At 46.6% G+C, this 18,652-nt stretch overlaps 1 protein-coding gene across 1 annotated transcript in view; it reads right to left on the bottom strand.

The window, feature by feature from the left end:
- LOC146194714 (uncharacterized) overlaps positions 1 to 18,652 on the bottom strand; it is a 361,541-nt gene that overhangs the window by 13,819 nt on the left and 329,070 nt on the right. The window contains exon 16 of the mRNA XM_084597512.1: positions 4,300 to 4,405. Within this exon, the coding sequence (XP_084453638.1) occupies positions 4,300 to 4,405 (106 nt within the window). The remainder of the gene's footprint in view (positions 1 to 4,299; positions 4,406 to 18,652) is intronic.

The following is an 18,652-nucleotide window of genomic DNA, read 5'->3' as shown; positions in this document are numbered from 1 at the left end:
GTCAGTCCAATTACAACAAGACGCTGAGTGCTTGTCCCGCCATGCCGTAGATCTTTCGAATTTGTCCCATCATACTGCCGACAATTACGTTTTATCAATTTCGGACGTATCAACATCGGCTCCGAATAGAGCGGTTATTCTGTACTGCGATCCATTTTCACCAGCTGCGCAATAACAATGCTTCTTCCGCAGTATGTTTGTGCGTCATAACGAGACATTATACCGGCACAAAATACGCCCAGATGGCGCGGACCTCTTTTTGGTCGTTCCAGCTCATCTACGCTCCACTGCTCTAGCCCAGCGTCTTGACGCGCCTACAGCTAGACACCTGGTAGTGTCATGCACTTGCGACAATGTGCCACAACAATTTTGCTGGCGTGGTCTTTACCACTCTGTCCGCCGCTACGTCACGGCTTGTGAGCTGTGAGCGCCGTATGACACCCACGACTCAACCTAGTGTGCCCAGCAACCAATGACAGTGCCGACAGGCCCTTTTCTCGGGTTGGTCTTTGATCTTCTTGGACGTTTTCCCACCTCGACTTAAGGTGGGTCGCGTGATCAATGAGCAAGTTGAGGACATGCTACAACGTGGTGTAATTCGTTCATCTCAAAGCCCCTGGTCTTCACCAGTGGTGCTAGTGCTAAGAAAAAAGATGGTTCAATTCGCTTTTGTAACGATTACAAGCGCCTCACTAAAATTACCCAAAAGGATAATTACCCCCCTCCTCGTATAGACGACGCTCTTGATTGCCTCCAAGGTGCCGAGTACTTTACGTCTCTTGATTTACATTTCGGTTACTGGCAAGTGCCAATGGCCGCCTGTGATAGAGAGAAGACCGCATTTCTGACGCCGGATGGCCTCCATGAATTTAATGTGATGCCCTTCGGTCTGTGCAATGCGCCCGCCACATTCGAGAGGATGATGGATAACATCTTGTGGAAGTTCAAGTGGCACATCTGCCTCTGCTACTTAGACGACATTGTTGTCTTTTCCAACGACTTCGCTACGCACCTAGGGGCACATCATCTCTAAAGAAGGTGTTCGCCCTGATCCGGCCAAGCTTCGCGCAGTGGCGGAGTTCCCAAAGCCGGTCTCGCTCAAGCAAGGCGAAGCTTCATAGGTCTATGCTCCTATTTTCGGCGCTTCATACGAAATTTTGCTTCTATAATTGCACCCCTGACAAAACTACTCGCAGGAAACAGTGACTTAACTGCGTGGTCGGTCGAGTGCGACGAAGCGTTCACCGCATTGCGCCGTCTTATGACTTCGCCACCAATCCTTCGCCACTACGACCCGACAGCAACCACCGAGGTCCATACTGATGCGAGTGGCGTTGGCCTCGGAGCTGTCTTGGCACAACCGAAAACGGCTTTCACGAATACGTCGTCGTGTACGCGAGTCGTGTCCTCTCAAAGCTGAATGCAATTACTCAGTTACGGAAAAGGAGTGTTTGACAATTGTGTGGGCGCTAACGAAATTCGAACCCTACATTTATGGTCGCCAGTTTGACGTCGTCACGGACCACCACGCGTTATGCTGGCTGTCCTCTCTTAAGGGCCCGTCCGGCCGCCTCGCACGATGGGCTCTCCTCTTCAGGAATTTGACATCCACGTTATATATCGCTCCTGCCGTCGTGGACGCCGACGCTCTGTCTCGTTCTCCCCTCTCCAACGAACCTGCTTGCTCCACGGCGGCTGATCCCGTCCTCTCCTCTCTAAACATCGCTGACATGCCTGCGGAGCAGCGCAAAGACCTTTGGCTTGTATCTAATATCGACATTGTATCCACTTCTAACGCTGCTGCGCCTTCTCGGATTTTACGCCGTCAAGCACCACACTTTGCCCTACGAGACGATCTTCTCTACCGCCGCAATTATATGCCTGATGGTAGACGGTGGCTTCAACACATTCCCCGCCATTTACGACATGAAATTTGCACCTCTTTCTATGCCGTCTCTCAGTGTGCCCATCCTGGTGTAGTCAAGACGTTTCAGAGAATTTCCCAACGGGACTATTGGCGCGGCATGTGCGGTTAAATTCGCAAATACGTCCGCTCCTGCATCGCCTGTCAGCGTCGGAAGTCATCCACATCTCGTGCTTCTGGCCCCTTACAACCACTTCCGTACCCGGCCCGCCCTTTTGACCGCATTGGCGTTGACCTTTACGGGCCACTTTCCAGCACGGTTTCTGGGAACCGGTGGATTATCGTCGGCGTCAACCACCTCACCCGGTATGCAGAGACCGCCGCTTTACCCTCCGCTACTGCCCGTGAAGTTGCCCTGTTCTTGTTACATCATTTTGTTCTTCGCCACGGCGCGCCGCGAGAGCTGCTGAGTGACCGAGGACGCGTCTTCCTTTCCAACGTCGTTGAAGCTCTCCTGGCCGAATGTCGCATCATACAGCGGACCACCACAGCCTAATACCCTCAAACTAACGGCTGACTGAGCGCTTCAATTGTACTCTCGGAAATATGCTGACGATTTACGTTACCGCCGATCAGGCTAACAGGGACGCTGTTCTTCCATTCGTGACGTGCGCTTACAACACCACCACACAGTCAACCACTGAATTTAGCCCTTTCTTCCTCCTCTACGGGAGTGAGGCGTCGTCCACGATGGACACTATTTTACCATATCGTCCCGACTCCTCCGAGTGGACTCTCCTTTCAGACGTTACCAAATATGCGGATGACTGTCGCCAGTTAGCTCGGAGTTTTACATCGGAATCTCAGGGCCGCCAAAAGCATCACCACGACAAAGATCAGACGCCACATATTTTTCCTGCAGGATTCCTTGTTTGGCTCTCGGTTCCTGGCACCCCACCGGGATTGTCATCAAAATTTTGAACCGAGTACCACGGCACTGTCCGCCAACCTCCCCTGTGAATTACATCGTGAAGCCACTCACTCCCTCTTCGGACATGCGTCATCGCTGCCGCGAAATTGTGCACGTGAGCCGCCTCAAAACGTACTACGATCCGCTCCTCTTGCCCTCACCATAGGTCGCCAGCATGGCTTCTCTTCGCTTCGGGGGAAATTGTAGTGAACAATGCGAGGATATTACGAAGACGAGGATGAACTAGGCGAGAATATCGCGAAGACGAATATAAGAACGACGAAGTACCGCTGCGCTGCTCGAGCTCGCTTGTGGAGGCCTAGACTGGCTGCGTTCTTGTGTGGTTCGCCGTGCAACTTCTAGAGGGCTATTATCCCTTTTAAAACAGAGTAAAACCCCCCTTTCAGAACCAATGGATTGCTATAGTGTCTGATTATACCACCCGGTATGCTATAACAAGAGGCATCTGCACCATCTGCGCCTCCGATGTTGCTGATTTTATCTGCATGACGCCATCTTGATTCATCGAACTCCCCTGTCAATTGCTCACAAATCCCAGCCACTGCTTCCTTTCTCTGGTGCTACATGACACTATATGCTGAGGGACTACCCGTAACCAGTTCACAACGGCCTACCAAACACAAACAACCGCTCTTACAGGAGCACCTTAATATTATACTAACCGACATTCTGCTAATATATGTGTCTGACCACCATCGTGACTGTTACGTATCTTCGCCTTTCGTAATGTACGCCTACAGCTAGCTCCTTACGGCACGATATCGCTAGATATCGCAGCGAGAGCTGCACTACACTAGACGGCAGCGCATTTCGCCGTCTGTAATACAGGACTCTTTTTAAGCCCTTTCGCTCCATTGTTGTGTCTCCTTTTCACGAGTTGACCGGTTTCCGCGGCCGCCGACTACTTTGTTAGCTGCTCCGCGCCTTTTACCTTTTCGCCCTCTCACTGGTCCCGTCCCAAGGAATTAGTCGGTCGCGGTCCATATATGGTACGATTTTCGTCCCGGTGATGTGAAATATGGGCTTGCCTAGAGTTCATTCACTCGCCGCCGGCATGGCGCGGTCAGCAGTGCCCATGACTCATTGACCGGCGTCCGTGGCCTCGTGCACATGCACGATTCGTCATAGATGTGCTGAGTAGTATAGGATATTGAGATCAAGTCATTTTGCAGGGTGCTACAAATGCTTGAGAAAATTATTTACTGTAATAGGAAAATCTTTCCCTGTGCATTTCTATTGTCTGTCATTCTTTTGCAGCTAATTAATATTATGAATCACTACCGAATACTGCAACGCAACGTTTTCATATCCCACTAAATCAAAATGTTGTGCACGTGAAAATGGCGTTGTGTTGCTAGGCGGCTCTTGAATATTGCGAACAATACTGTGCAAAAGGATGTTCATTTTAATAAGATCATACTATGAATAAACTTAGCAGGCTTACCTCCAAACTTCCACTTGTTTTGTATCAGGTTTGCAGATCCATTTTTCACAAACATTTCTCTCTATTTCAGTTCCCCTAAATCGCCTTTCTTGATACGTACAGACATCTAGGTGTGAAAAACCAAGCGATTGGTATTAAGAATTTGAGATAATATAAGGAATATGTTGAAAATATGAGAATTTCTCACTCGTGGTCAAAATAAGTTTTCTTATAGAAAAACACTGAATGCCCTCGTGCGTGTACTTGTGCGTACACATTGGGAATACTAAAAAGAGAAACAAAATAAAACGCATGGAAAGTAAAACCCCCCACATAGCCATTATGCCTGCATAGCATTGCAAATATCCTGTGCGACATTAAGGTACGTCCACAAAACTGCTGCCTTCAAGCACTGTCTTTCGCGCGACAACGCAAATTAGGCACCGCCCATCCATGTCTGCAAACAGGGCGTAGTAGAACGTAACAGGAACCCCTCAGTGTGTCGCTTGAAGCAACAGTTGTGAAATGGTTGAGAAGGAGGTTGGATGTTATATCAAGCCACAACTATTTAATTCGGATGACACAAGGACACCTTTGAAATATTTCTACGGCGTTGCTTCGATATCACACTCGGTGATGTTGAGACTTCTATGCCGATAGTTTTAGGCTCCCAGTTTGTACTTCAAGTCCGCCTCTCATTGATTTCAATCAGCGTGAAATATAGCGTATTATAGCGGGTTGCTGCTCACGGCAGCCTCAGGGGGACATGAACCATAAACAAACGCATATGATAGCGTCTCGTGCAACCTGCCGGCCCCAAATCACTACAAATGTGCTCATTGTTTTTATTAGCATGACATAGCATGACATTGAGATTACTCTAATATTCCTTCGGCGACTGCCGAGCATCTGGACGCAGCTGCGGTCCGAACTGCGATGCTGCGGAGGGTGCTAATAGTTTCTGAATTTACTGAACCTACCACAATTGAACTCTAAACACCCTAGCTAGTGAGGCTAGTTAACCAGTGCTGCTCGAAGAACTAGCGCGCATTAACTAAAATATAATAGGGCTTTGTTAAGTTCAGACATCAAATCAGGCATCTATGGCGGGTCTCTACTGTGTTACCAAGGCTTAGCGTATATACGAGAACTAAACATAGGGTTTCTTTTGAATAAGCATATAACAGGCAACATTACTGAGTTCTGCACCAACAATAAAAACGTGGCAGACATTGTAATATGGCTAAAAAGCGGTACTGACTGAAGGTTGAACATGATTAAGAGCCTACTTGTAGTAATAATGACCAGGCCATGGAATAATTCTATGAAAATGTAGAATCGGCAATAGGGATAGTAAAAACGCCTTATACCGTATTGACGGCCAACGTCAAGTCTAAGGTAGTCAAAAAGAGAAAGTAAGGACCTAGAACGGACATAGAACATAATGAGGAGACTAAAAACGAAATTAACTTCATACTGCTTTCTAATTGTGGGATTGTTCAGGATGAAAGATAATCGGAAAGGTTTGATGCAGTGGCCACAGGATGGCGAATTCCCCGATTAGTCTACATTTGAATAGGGAATGAAAGAGTACCAGAATACTAAGGAAGAAGTGCATTAACGAATTAATGGTGGAAGAGAAGGTAGAATTTGGGATTGTGCTACGAAACAGACATTCAGCTTCTTCTGGGGATGTTAAACTTAGGTAGAAGTAGTGAAGGTAATTTCAGATATAACACTATCGAGAGCGCGGCAAATGTAAATGGTAGTATAGGGAGAGAGGATGTCGGCAAATTACCTAAGCGGAGGGAACACTTGGATAAATAACACTAAAGTTTGAGAGCCTAGGCTCTCGAACTTTAGTGTTACTTAATCGAATGTTCCCTCCGCTTAGGTAATTTGCCGAAATTCTCTGTACCTATTTTCTCCATTGTATTTTCTCTCGATTGTTTCCATTATATACCAACTTCTGTCAAACACCTTGCCGTTATTGACTAGCTTTGACCGTCCTGCCAGTTCTATCCAACCTGTTAAGTTGTAGCTACAACCTTGTAGCTACAAGGTTGTAGCTGCAACCTAACAGGTCGGATAGAACTGGCAGGACAGTCAAAGCTAGTCAATAACCGTAAGGTGTTTGACAGAAGTTGGTACACAATGGAGAAATTCGAACATGCTTAAAGAACGATTTTATCTTACAGCGCTGAAAACAAAATTATACGCAGGTAAAAATAAGTTTTACATGCTAAGGGACAAGGCGGGCAATGTCACTAACATGAACCGAGTGGTCAAGGTAGTCGGGACTTGTATGTAGACCTACAAAGTACAAGTATTCAAGACAATAATGGGATTGGCAACAGAAAGAGAAATCACTCACGCAGTGACAAAGGATGATTGTAAGAAAGCTTTATAAGCTATGGAAAGACGAAAAGTAGCTGGGGAATATCAGATAGCTACAAGTTGATGAAGGATGGTGGGGATATCGTTCTAGAACGACTGACCACAATGAACAAGCAAAGCCTGATGAAATCAACTCTGGCGTAAGCTTGGGAGAACGCTAACATTTTTGCGATCTATTGGGCTTGAAACATTACACTAATCAGTGTGCTATATGTTACGTACAATGTATTCCCTAAGATAATCGGTAATACAATGAGCACAACCCTAGACTTCGATCAAGTAGGTTTTCGGAAAGCCTACACTACTATCGATGATATCCACTTTATCGGCCAGATGAATGAAAAGTGGTAGGCGTGGTCGAGCCTCTGGTATTGCATTCACTGATCGCTTGAAGGCATTTGACTAAGTAGAAAGCTGAGCAGTCATGCATGCATTGCGATGTGAAGTTGTAAACGTTGCACATATGAAAGTACTCTAAAATTTCTGGATTAGCTGTACAGCAATAACAGATCTGCTAAGGAAAGTAATAAATTTCCTGTCAAGAAAGGTGCCAGGCAAGGAGGCAGAACCTCACCAGCTCTATGCGCGCCTAGCGTACACACGCTTCGAATGAGAGCAAGTAGGAATAAGCGCTGATTGAGAACACCTAAATAATCAGCGATTCGCTGATATTTTCTTTCTAATTAACTCACTGCACGTATTGAAAGAATGTTTGATGGCCTAGATAGAAAAAGCAGAAATGAGGACCGACAAATAATTAGCAAAACAGCAAATAAATCTTAAGTAGTCTCGGAAAGGAACAGCAGTTTACAATAGGCAGCAAAGCAATGGATGTCGTAAGCAAACATAACTACTTAGGACAAATTGTAAAAGAGATCTAAACCGCGCAATGGAAGTAACTAGGGCAATAGGTTTGACAAGAGCGCATTTCGCAAGCATTGGCAGGTCAAGACTATTAACAGTCATCATCATCATCATCATCATCATCAGCAGCAGCAGCAGCAGCAGCAGCAGCAGCAGCAGCAGCAGCAGCAGCAGCAGCAGCAGCAGCAGCAGCAGCAGCAGCAGCAGCCTGACTATACCCACTGCAGGGCGAAGGCCTCTCCCATATTTCTCCACTTAACCCGGTTCTGTGCTAGCTGCATCCACTTTAGCCCTGCGAACTTCTTAATCTTATCCGCCCACCTAACTTTCTGCCGCCCCCTGCTACGCTTTCCTTCCCTTGGAATCCAGTTTTTTACCCTAAGCGACCATCGGTTATCCTCTCTTCGCACTACATGTCCTGCCCATGTCCATTTCTTCTTCTTAATTTCCACTAGAATATCGCTAACTTGAGTTATTTCTCTGACTCAGTCTACGCGCTTCCTATCTCTTAATGTTACCCCTACCATTTTTCATTCCATAGCCCTCTGGGTTGTCCTCAACTTAAGTAGAACTCTCTTGGTTAGCCTCCACGTTTCAGCCCCATTGGTAAGTACAGGTAAGATGTAACTGTTGTATACTTTCCTCTTGAGCGATACCGGTAAGCTGCTAGTCATAATCTGCGAGTGCTTGGCAACTGCGCTCCATCCCAATCTTATTCTTCTTGTTATTTCCTTTTCATGGTCCGGATCCGCGGTTACTACCTGTCCTACGTAGACATACTCGCCTACTACTTTCAGTACTTCGCTACCTAATGTAAACTGCTGTTCCTTCCCAAGGCTGTTGAACATTACCTTAGCCTTCTGCATATTGATTTTCAAGCCTACCTTTCTACATTTCCTGTGTAGGTCATCAATCATTATTTGCAGTTCATCCCCCGAGTTGCTTAGCAAGGCAATGTCATCAGCAAATCGCAAGTTACTGAGGTATTCTCCATCTACCCTTCTCCCTAACTGCTCCCATTCCAAGTCTCTGAATACTTCCTCTAAGCAAGCTGTGAATAGTACTGGGGAGATTGTGTCTCCTTGCCTAACACCTTTCTTTATGGGATTTTTGTTACTTTCTTTATGCAGAACTATGGTTGCTGTGCAGCCACTATATATATCTTCCAACGCTTTTACGTACGGCTCGTCTACCCCCTGATTTCGTAATGCCTGCATCACCGCCGAGGTTTCAACTGAGTCAAATGCTTTTTGGTAATCAATGAATCCTATGTATAAGGGCTGTTTATATTCCAAGCATTTTTCTATCACCTGATTGATGGTATGGATATGATCGATAGTAGAGTACCGTTTCCGAAACCCTGCTTGATCATTTGCTTGATTGCAGACTAAGGTTGTCCTGATTCTATACTACTGATTCGATACTATTTACAGTATCGACCAATAAAAAACCTTACATCAGCTGCATCGTACCAGTATTTACCTATAGGGCTGAAACGTGGAGCCTAAATAAAAGGGTTCTTTCAAGTTGAGGAAAACTCAGGGAGCTATGTAACAGAAGATGGTAGGTGTAATGTCGAGAGCAAGAAATCGTGAAGAATGAGTGAGAGAAATAACTCAAGTTAAGGACATTCTAGCGGAAATCAATGCGAAATTGGCAGGTAGATCTCATGTATGCGTGAAGGGAGGGTAAGAAATGGTCGCTAATAGTAACGAAATAGATTTGAAAGAAATGAAAGCGTAGCAGCTTGCGCCGCAAACTTAGGTAAATTCAAGAGGCTCAGAAGTATACAGGTATCCAGTGTATGCGTCCAGTGCAGTACCGGGAAGATAGGAGAGGCCTCCACCCAGCATAGAGTATAGCCGGGCTGATCATGTTTGTGATGGCATCAAGCCCGGTATTCCTCTTCCCCACTTCTGCCAAACATCAGTAGGAAGTTGAACCTTTGATCACCACATGCAATGGTATATATCAGAAAAGGTCACAGTGTGTTTTTGTGATAGTATTAGTGTTTATGGGGAGTGATCCTTGTAACCATTGTCGCATTTAACCAGGAATCGGCGTCTTCATTGGGGACAATTTTAAATTAAGTAGAATACGTGCCATTACCTATAGCCTGAGCAATGTGCTTAAGTCATTGCCCTGCCTGGTGACAAAGTATTTACGAAGGCAGACCTTCACAGCTTAACAACTCAATGGACTTAAAACATATCCTTGTATGCTACAGATTTTGTGAATAACATATTAGTTCTTACTGCCATCCTCCGTTGCGCCCTGCCGGCAAGGCCTGCTCCTAATCTACCAGGGAACGCAAGAAATGAGAAACTGCTTGCTCTGAGGCTGCACAATACAATACACGAATTAAGTGAATCACACCTTCAAGCATAATACATACACCTTGCTACAACACCCACAGGTAGACAAATATTGCACAATCTTAACGTCAGGATCCCTGCCAACGATCCGAAACTAACCACGCTTCCATCCCACATCAGGGAATCTCTCTACATCAAACCGCTACCTTTAATCATGCACCCTTTGCGGGATAAAGGCCGCAGGACTGCACGGGTGAAAGCCCTGCACTAGTGCTACGGCGACGCCCCGGATGCGGTCTGGGTAGGTGCAGCTGTAACTACCGGAGCGTTACAGTTGTAGTATACCGACCAAATACAGAACCGCTAAGGTTCGAACTGCCCCCAGGAACTACAGCAGAAGAGGCTGAAGATACTAGTGCCTACTACATCGTCAGCGACTCCAAAACCGCAATTTTAAATTACGCTAGAGGCAGGTTACACCTCTCTGCCAAATGTCTGCTAGCCACGACAACCGCCCACAACCCAAGACGCGTTGAGCTCATCTGGAATTTCCCGAGTGCGCAAGCACTCGGGAAATCCCGGCAACAAGGCCGCCGACTTCTTAGTCCGAGGGTCAAGAAACCAGGCACAGGCGGAACTCGTGGAGGGGGGGGGGGTGGATTTTTCGAAGGAGCGCATGCATACCTTCGCTGAGCTCACCGCGCACTTCCGCGCCGAACAGCAACAAAACCAACCACCACACTCCTCCCTTACCACCAGGGAATAGCATCTCTGGGGAGGATTGTAAACGAGGACCCTCTTCACTCCCTCCCTATTATCTCATTATGAATCAATCCCGCCAACCTGCCCCCTCTGCCAAGCCAAATGCTGGGCTGCTTAGTTGTACACGGACAAAACAACTGGACAAACGCTGAGGTTAAGCGCTTAACCTCAGCGTTTGTTCAGTTCCTTTGTCCATGTGCAAGTAACCAGCGAACCATATCCTACTAACCTGCCTGGTGTCTCCCCTCCCCCTCCGTGCGGATTGGGGCCACTCCGGACTTGGGATGACTGGGAAACCACATCACGCTCCAAGGACCCGGCGATGCAAAACATCGCAGTTCGCCGGGCTGCGACGTCATGGACAGATTACACATGAACGTTTTAGTGCCGTGGGGTCGCGCGGGGACCCAGGAAGCCCCGAATACCCTGGCGTCAATAAATGTTTTGTCCTCCTCCTCTTCCTCATCTTTGTCCCGTCTCATTAGGTGGCTTATATTCTTTATAAAGTCTCCTGAACTGGCTTACAACTACGTGGCTTTAGGTTGTTTCTAATTCCTGTACAAGGGTCCCCCAGCGTTTCTATAACAGCAAACATCGTGAGGGGTGGGAAGGAGATGTGGCTCATTTACTAAATTCAAACTCCTTTGATGAGCAACTGGGTTAATTACAGGAGTCAGAAGCAAACAACCACGTTCCATTATTTGGAAAAATGTACATCTGCAATATCCAGAATTCTAAAACGTATTCTAGACATGAAAGAAGTTTTAGGACTAGGTTTTATTTGGAACAATCGGGAGGGGTATGTGCCTTCGAAACAGTTTTGAAGCACTTAAAAATAGCGGCTGAGGGCGGCTCAGAACGAACAACGTGTTCATGAGTGTTGGAGATTTTGCCATTGCAGTCCGTGCTTAGAAACTTGTTTAACATTATAATTCTACTTGCTGATTTAGAATAGGAAAATTAGGTGGCGGGTAACATGCACTCTAGCCTGGAATTTCAAGTTAAAAGTAAGCGCTGTCAAAGGAGTGTAATTACAGTAGTGATCTTCTAAATCTTATAATTATCACCTGCTTTAGGAGTTAATATTCCTATATGAAATTACAGTTCAAATACATCTAAAAGGCATGCTTCAATGATGTGTGATTAGATGTTCCTATAGAATCAACAATGTTGTTGTTGTGTTGGGTTTAATAATGCATAACAACTTAGGCTATCATGCTCCAAGGACAAGCTTGCAAGCGGTATATACTACGTATTTCGTTATTTCATTACAATAATTGCTTCCTGTAGAAATCTAAAGACGCATAATAGATTTACAGGTCCAATTTGACCTAAAATCAAAGTTCGAAGGAAAGGAATGTGTTCATCGTAGAATCGAGTAAAATACTTTTTTCTTTCAGTTTCTAATCCTGTGCACGAAAATTAAACGTAGTTTATGGTAAGTTCCTCTCCACATTGTTCACACAATGGTTCGCATTCTTTTCTTTAACAAACGTTGTGTGTCATGTGTATGTCGCCAATATGGAAACGGCATAATATCACTTCCATGAAGCCTTCCTGACGATAAAATAATTTTCATTCAACTAACATTTTGTTCGCCAACTGCAGTTTATTATTTATCACCCTACTCCATGATGACTGTGATTCCATGGTCCCTACTCCTTGATCATTGGGCACGGCGGCAATTCAAGGATGTGGTCACCTAATTGGTTTGTCCTCATCCCGCAGTTGTAGATCGGCATGCTGTTGGCTACCGTAAGCAGCTTCTTTGGGCCCCCAATGCCGGCAAATGATCACCTCATGCTGATTATTACCAGCTTTCACGGTGATCCTGTGAGTCTACCGACGTGCTGGGATCGACCGATAAAGGAATCAGCGATGACACGCAACGATGTCAACGCGCACGAAAAAATGGCTGAGGCTTAGCTTGGTTAAGCCTGGTCAGATGCGAAGCATATTGATTGCTAAACTCGGCTTTCCATGGTTCAGTTCAGTCGTTCAGTCGTGTCCGACTCTTCGTGACCCTATGGACCATGTCACGCTACACTTTCCGGTCTCTCACTGTCTTCCTAACATCACATAACTTCATCTGCAGTGCCTCGAGGTTACACTTGGCTAAACTTTTCTTTCCTTGGTTACACGTGCTTTAACACGGTTTAAACTTGGAATGCACAATGTTTTCCCATCGCATAAAACTAGGTAATAGCATATGACTCGTTCATCTCTAATCTAACTGTGTTACCTACACGCACAACGAACATGTCGTCCCCCAGGCCAATGATACTCGATTGCCATTACGCGAATATGTACGCAAAGCAAAAGCTCTTAGAACAACGACGTGCACGGCGTGCAACCGCAGCCGACAGGCGCGAGCTGGACCCCCGTCTCTCCTCTGTCGTGACATCAGCGTATCACGTGGTGTGACGTCACCATACCACGTAGCCCGCACGGCGTGCAACCGCAGCCGACGGCGCGAGCCGGTCCCCCGTCTCTCCTCTGTCGTGAAGTCAGCGTATCACGTGATGTGACGTAGCATTCCACATTCTTTGCACGGCGTGTAACCGTCACGAAGGGCTGTGGTTTACCTCTAGCAATATGCTTCGCATAAAAATGACAGCGCCCCTACACCCCACGCCTATAAATGACCCGCTTTGGCCCGGCACGTCCACTGAGCAAGGCGTTTCTCCCAAGCGTTCACTGGCTCAAAACGCAACATAGACAACAAAAATTTTCAACAGTCAGAATGCTCGTGCTCCTCAAAAACGGTTTTCCCGTATTAAACGCGTCCTTAGAAACAAGGGAAGAGCGGAGAAAGAAAAACGGCTCTGAGTAATTAAAGTCAACGCCCGAAGCATTATTAATAAGACTGAAAAGCTTGAAATCCTCCTTCTTGAGCATGATCCTTACGCCACGATAATTACAGAAATGTGGCTGCACAGCGGAATTCTTTACGACCGTGTTTTCCCCCCTCTTACAGAGCATTTCGAAAAGATAGGCCTTCGAACGCATGAAGCACTAGCCGCGATTATTAAAAACAATATACAGACTGTCTTGCTGGAAGAAGTAATTGATCTTGGATGCCTTTGTTTAAAGATTTTTCTTTGGGGGGGGGGGGACATTACTTCATTTTGCATGCCGTCTACAGACCTCCTAAGGTCGCACATGAGTATCTACCTAAGCTACAAATGCAGATGTCAAAATACAGAAAACACAAGTAATGTTATTCGTTGACTAACTTAGCCAGCGTTGACTGAGAAACGTTGGATCCGCGCTCAGGGTACAACGAACATGTGGATATCGTCTTCGATTTAATGCTTATGCACAATTTGTACCAAGTGGTTCGTTAACCGACGCGCGTGTTTCATACTACCAGTTCAGTTCTTGATTTAAAATTCCCCCCCCCCCGGCTTTCCATGAATGCACGGTATCTGTCAATAATGGAATTTCGGATCATCACCTAGTCAGTGTTTCTATACGGATAATCCAGTTTGCCAGAACAAAAAAGTGTTCATCAAACCGCGTCTTGGATTTCACACGTGCGGATGACGCCTCAATCACCGAACATCTTAAAGTGGCGCCGTGAAGTTCGCCAGACCGCTAAATTCCAGCTAACCTCTAGGTTCTTTACACCTTCCCGATGCCTCAAAGCCCATTCATAGCGGCGAAATCGTAGCGCGTAATATTTTAATCCGGTTTTATAATCACTGTTTTGGCACCGATGTGGGCGACACACGACGGCGAAGTTCGTTAACGGATACGACATTTTCCTTTTCGCTTGGGCTGCTCGGGCGCTGCTTCGCTGATTGGTCGAGCACGCACATTATATTTCACAATTGAGTGCTCTTCAATTTACTGTGAAGAAAATAAATAAAAGGAGTTCTAGTTCCGCGTATGTCCTTGAAGTGCTTGTAAAGATAGCTTCACTACCGCGGGCTCCTCAAATCCGAAGGCAGCTGGCAACGTTCGGATCTCAGAAGTCGGCAAAATCGCTGGACAGTCGAAAATCATGCGGCTGATCGTTTTTGCCGACGCTCCACAGATGGCGCAAGTTGTGTCGAGATCGCTCGTGAAGCGCGCTCGCCACAGCCGAGTCCGCCGCACTCTACAGCGGACCTCCACCAGCAGCCCTGTGCCCAGGGAGTTGTCATGTAGTCGTTCCCTGATGATGACCTCCTTGCTGGCCCTTTAAATGCACGTCATAGGCTTCGCCTTAGCTCCTGTACGCCACTCTTACGTATCCGCCTTCGCATTCTCGTTCTCGAACGGCCCACGGCAGCGTAAGCGATAAACGCCGGAGGAACGAAAAAACAGCCTTCCGGCAAGTTGCGCTATAATGACGAAATCGTCAGCGTGACAAAGGGCTGGAATGCGAGACCGGACACTTCAGCAGCCATTCAACACACATGGTTGCAGTTACCCTGGTAACGAAGCTGTCAAAAAAAGTCGGACTGGCAACCATGGTGGATAGCGTTCGACATGCCCGCAGAAAGCTGCGTTTCCAATAGGTTCCGCCCAAGTCGGACGCTGAGCGAGCGAAATGGGAGAGGGGCTCCTTCTCGCATCGTCTCAGACGCGCTGTTCTTTTTTTTCTTGTATTTAAATTTTTGTAAACCGAATAACTCTCAATTCCGTGCGCCAATTTTTTAAATTCTTTTTGAACTGACATCGGCATGGTGCAAAGAACTTAGAGGTCGATTGGAATTAGAAGAATGACGAACGTCACTGTGCTCCCTTAAAATGTGCATTGCGGAATTTAATGGCACTGACGCATGCGTACTGTGGAGCCAATTTAAGACAACATATCAATACTGTATACACATGTTTGTACCTAAAAATACGAATCCATTCGAAAGTAGACGCCCTGGATGACTCGGAACATCCATTATCCTAAAACACCGACTAAAAAGCATGCACAGCAGAGCATAATCGATAAATTACGAGATCTTGCACGTTCTGTGCGTCGATCAAAAGATTATTACTTAAAGACGACGTTGAGAAACTTCATACAAAATGACAGCAGTACATTCTTGCGCCGCATTAGCGAGAAGAAGTCACCCATATTTGAAATGTCAATCGACGATTCTATGGTTACCAATCAGGATATTATTGCTCATCATTTTAACAGCTACTTCCAAAGTGTATTTTCAGAACGAAAGCCATATTACGAATCAAGCGCAACAGCAGCATATCCTTCCCAGGTTAGCATAATCTCGTATAATGGTGTGGTTTCCATGTTACTAAACTTGAAAACTAAATAATCCCCAGGACGCACCGATCTCCCACATTCATTTCTTCGTAGATACGCGGAATCACTGGCAAAATTGTAGCTACTAGCAATAATGAATTCTTAGGTCACAACAATATTTTGACAAACTTCCAGCATGGTCTCCGCAAAGGGCGTTTCACAGTGACTAAATAACTTACCGTAGTCCATTCTTTTGCAGCAGATTTTTTTAATAATAGCCAAATTGACGCGATGTTCCTAGTTTTTAGCAAGGCATTCTAGAAAGTTTCGCACAACAGTCTAATTGTAAAACTAAATGCATTTGTCTTTCATGCATTTTTTTTTCCTGTAATAACTGGTTATTTAACACACCGCACACAGTACGTTGCACTTGATGGGTATAACTATGGCTGCCTCCCAGTCACATCAGGTGTGCCACAGGGGAGCGTCCTAGGGCCACTGTTATTCCTTATATATATATATATATATATATATATATATATATATATATATATATATATATATATATATATATATATATATATATATATATATATATATTGTTACCGGGAAACGCGGGACCAAAGTGATGTGCTCACTGACAAAGACGACGATCGAGGAACGCGGGCACGACGAAGCGTTGAAAAAAAGAACGACGCTGAGAGAGTGGATTCTGCACGGCTACCGAAGTCTTAGCGTCGAGTTAAGCCCATCGCAGTGCCGTCACATTAAGTACATCCCCGTAACATCTTGGTGGAGGTCGCGGGTTCGACACAATCTGACACTGGATCTCCGCAGCGGCCGTCACCTCGGAACCGTCACGATGACAACCGACGCGGCTCCATCAACCACCGCAACTCCAAGTGTCGTCGTAGCCCACTCCCGTGACCCTGGCACATCCTTCGGTACAGATGAGGTCGACGTCGAGGACTGGCTTTGGCTTTATGAGCGTGTTAGCCAGCACAACAGGTGGGACGCCACGCTGATGCTGGTCAATGTCATCTTCTACATTACTGGCAGGCACGCGTGTGGTTCGAAACACACGAAGCAGATATACCCTCTTGGGATGTTTGCAAACAAAAACTCCGTGACCTGTTCGGAAAACCGGTTGGCCGTCAACTCGCCGCCAAGAGGGACCTCGCCACACGTGCCCAGACATCTACCGAGCCTTATATTACGTATATACAAGACGTTCTGGCCCTCTGCAGAAAAGTCGACAAAGACATGACAGAACCTGATGAGGTGGGGCACATTCTCAAAGGCATAGCCGACGATGCCTTCAATCTTCTACTCTGTCGAGACTGCTCTACGGTTGACTCCGTTCTGCAAGTTTGTCGACATTTCGAGCAGGCCAAACACAAACGCATTGCACATCGCTTCAATCGGCTCCCCAACACTGCCCCTAGCTCCACGTGCGAGGATCTGCCGACCCTAAGGCAGCCTTCCAACACTGACAATGTGACCCGCATCGTGCGTCGTGAACTGGAAGCGCTCGCTCCTGCTGCACCCAACCCGCCCTCCTCGGACAGTAACCTAGCGACGATATCCCTCATTCAAGCCGTCGTTCGTCAAGAGGTTGCTAACTTGGGCGTCCCCTATAGCCACAACGTGGAACACCACAGTTCGAGCCCCATCCCTCCCATGGTCGCCCACGCTGCGCACCGCAACACCTACACGCTACCGATACCGCAATCCTGAGGAGTGGCGCACCCCTGACGACAGGCCGATCTGTTTCACGTGCTCACGTGTTGGCCACATCTCTCGCCACTGCCGCAGCCGCTGGACATCACCACCTCGACGTTTCCCTTACGTTGACCGCTACTCCGATTACGGTCACCGCCGTTTCACGCCTCGTTATGAGCCGCCCCGCACCGATACCACACCGCTTCCTCCTGTGTCCAGTCGCTCTCCTTCGCCGCCAGCCCGCCGTTCCCGTTCACCTCTTCCTAGCCGCAGTTCCTCGCCGTCCTCTGCCGGCCGCTTCACGGGAAACTAGCCGATGCAGCTCCCGGAGCTGACGCTGCATTGGTACCCCGACCTGGAAATCCTCTGCCCATTTCTTCGCCCTGTAACCTCCTCTCCCTGCTCGTGGATGGTGTTCCCGTCTCTGCACTCATTGACACTGGTGCCCAAGTCTCGATCATGAGCTCATCATTTTGCCGCCGCCTCAAGAAAGTACAGACCCCCGCCGCTTCGCCGCGGGAAAGGCGGGACCAAAGTGATGTGCTCACTGACAAGGACGACGATCAAGGAACGCGGGTACGACGAAGCGTTGAAAAAAAGAGAACGACGCTGAGAGAGTGGATTCTGCACGGCTACCGAAGTCTTAGCGTCGAGTTCAGCCCATCGCAGTGCCGTCACATTAAGTACATCCCCGTAACAATATATATATATATATATATATATATATATATATATATATATATATATATATATATATATGATATTGTCAATGAGGCTTACCCTGGTGTACAAATTCGATTGTATACAAATTACTGTGTTCTATTAGGGGAATTTAATAATACTAATGACCAAATTGATCTCCTAAACAGCCTTACTAATATTATACACTGATGCAAGAGATGGTACATGACTCTAATACAGAAAAAAAGTTTTTCTGCGTATAACTCACAAGACAAACCTGCTACTATTTCCTTACAAACTCGAATTATAATTAATGCAGCATGTGGCGTAAGTAAAGTACTTAAGGGTAACATTAACTAACAATCTTTCTTAGAACACTCATATCAATAATATCTGCCTGCTTGGTTTCAGAAAGATATGTTACCTCAGGCATAAGCTCTGCAACGCT

Source organism: Amblyomma maculatum, chromosome 3 (assembly GCF_055883805.1).
Source record: "Amblyomma maculatum isolate TAMU_Amacu chromosome 3, ASM5588380v1, whole genome shotgun sequence".
Classification (NCBI taxonomy): domain Eukaryota; kingdom Metazoa; phylum Arthropoda; class Arachnida; order Ixodida; family Ixodidae; genus Amblyomma; species Amblyomma maculatum.
Note: the sequence above shows the minus strand (reverse complement) of the source record. Positions and strands in the feature narration are given on the sequence as shown.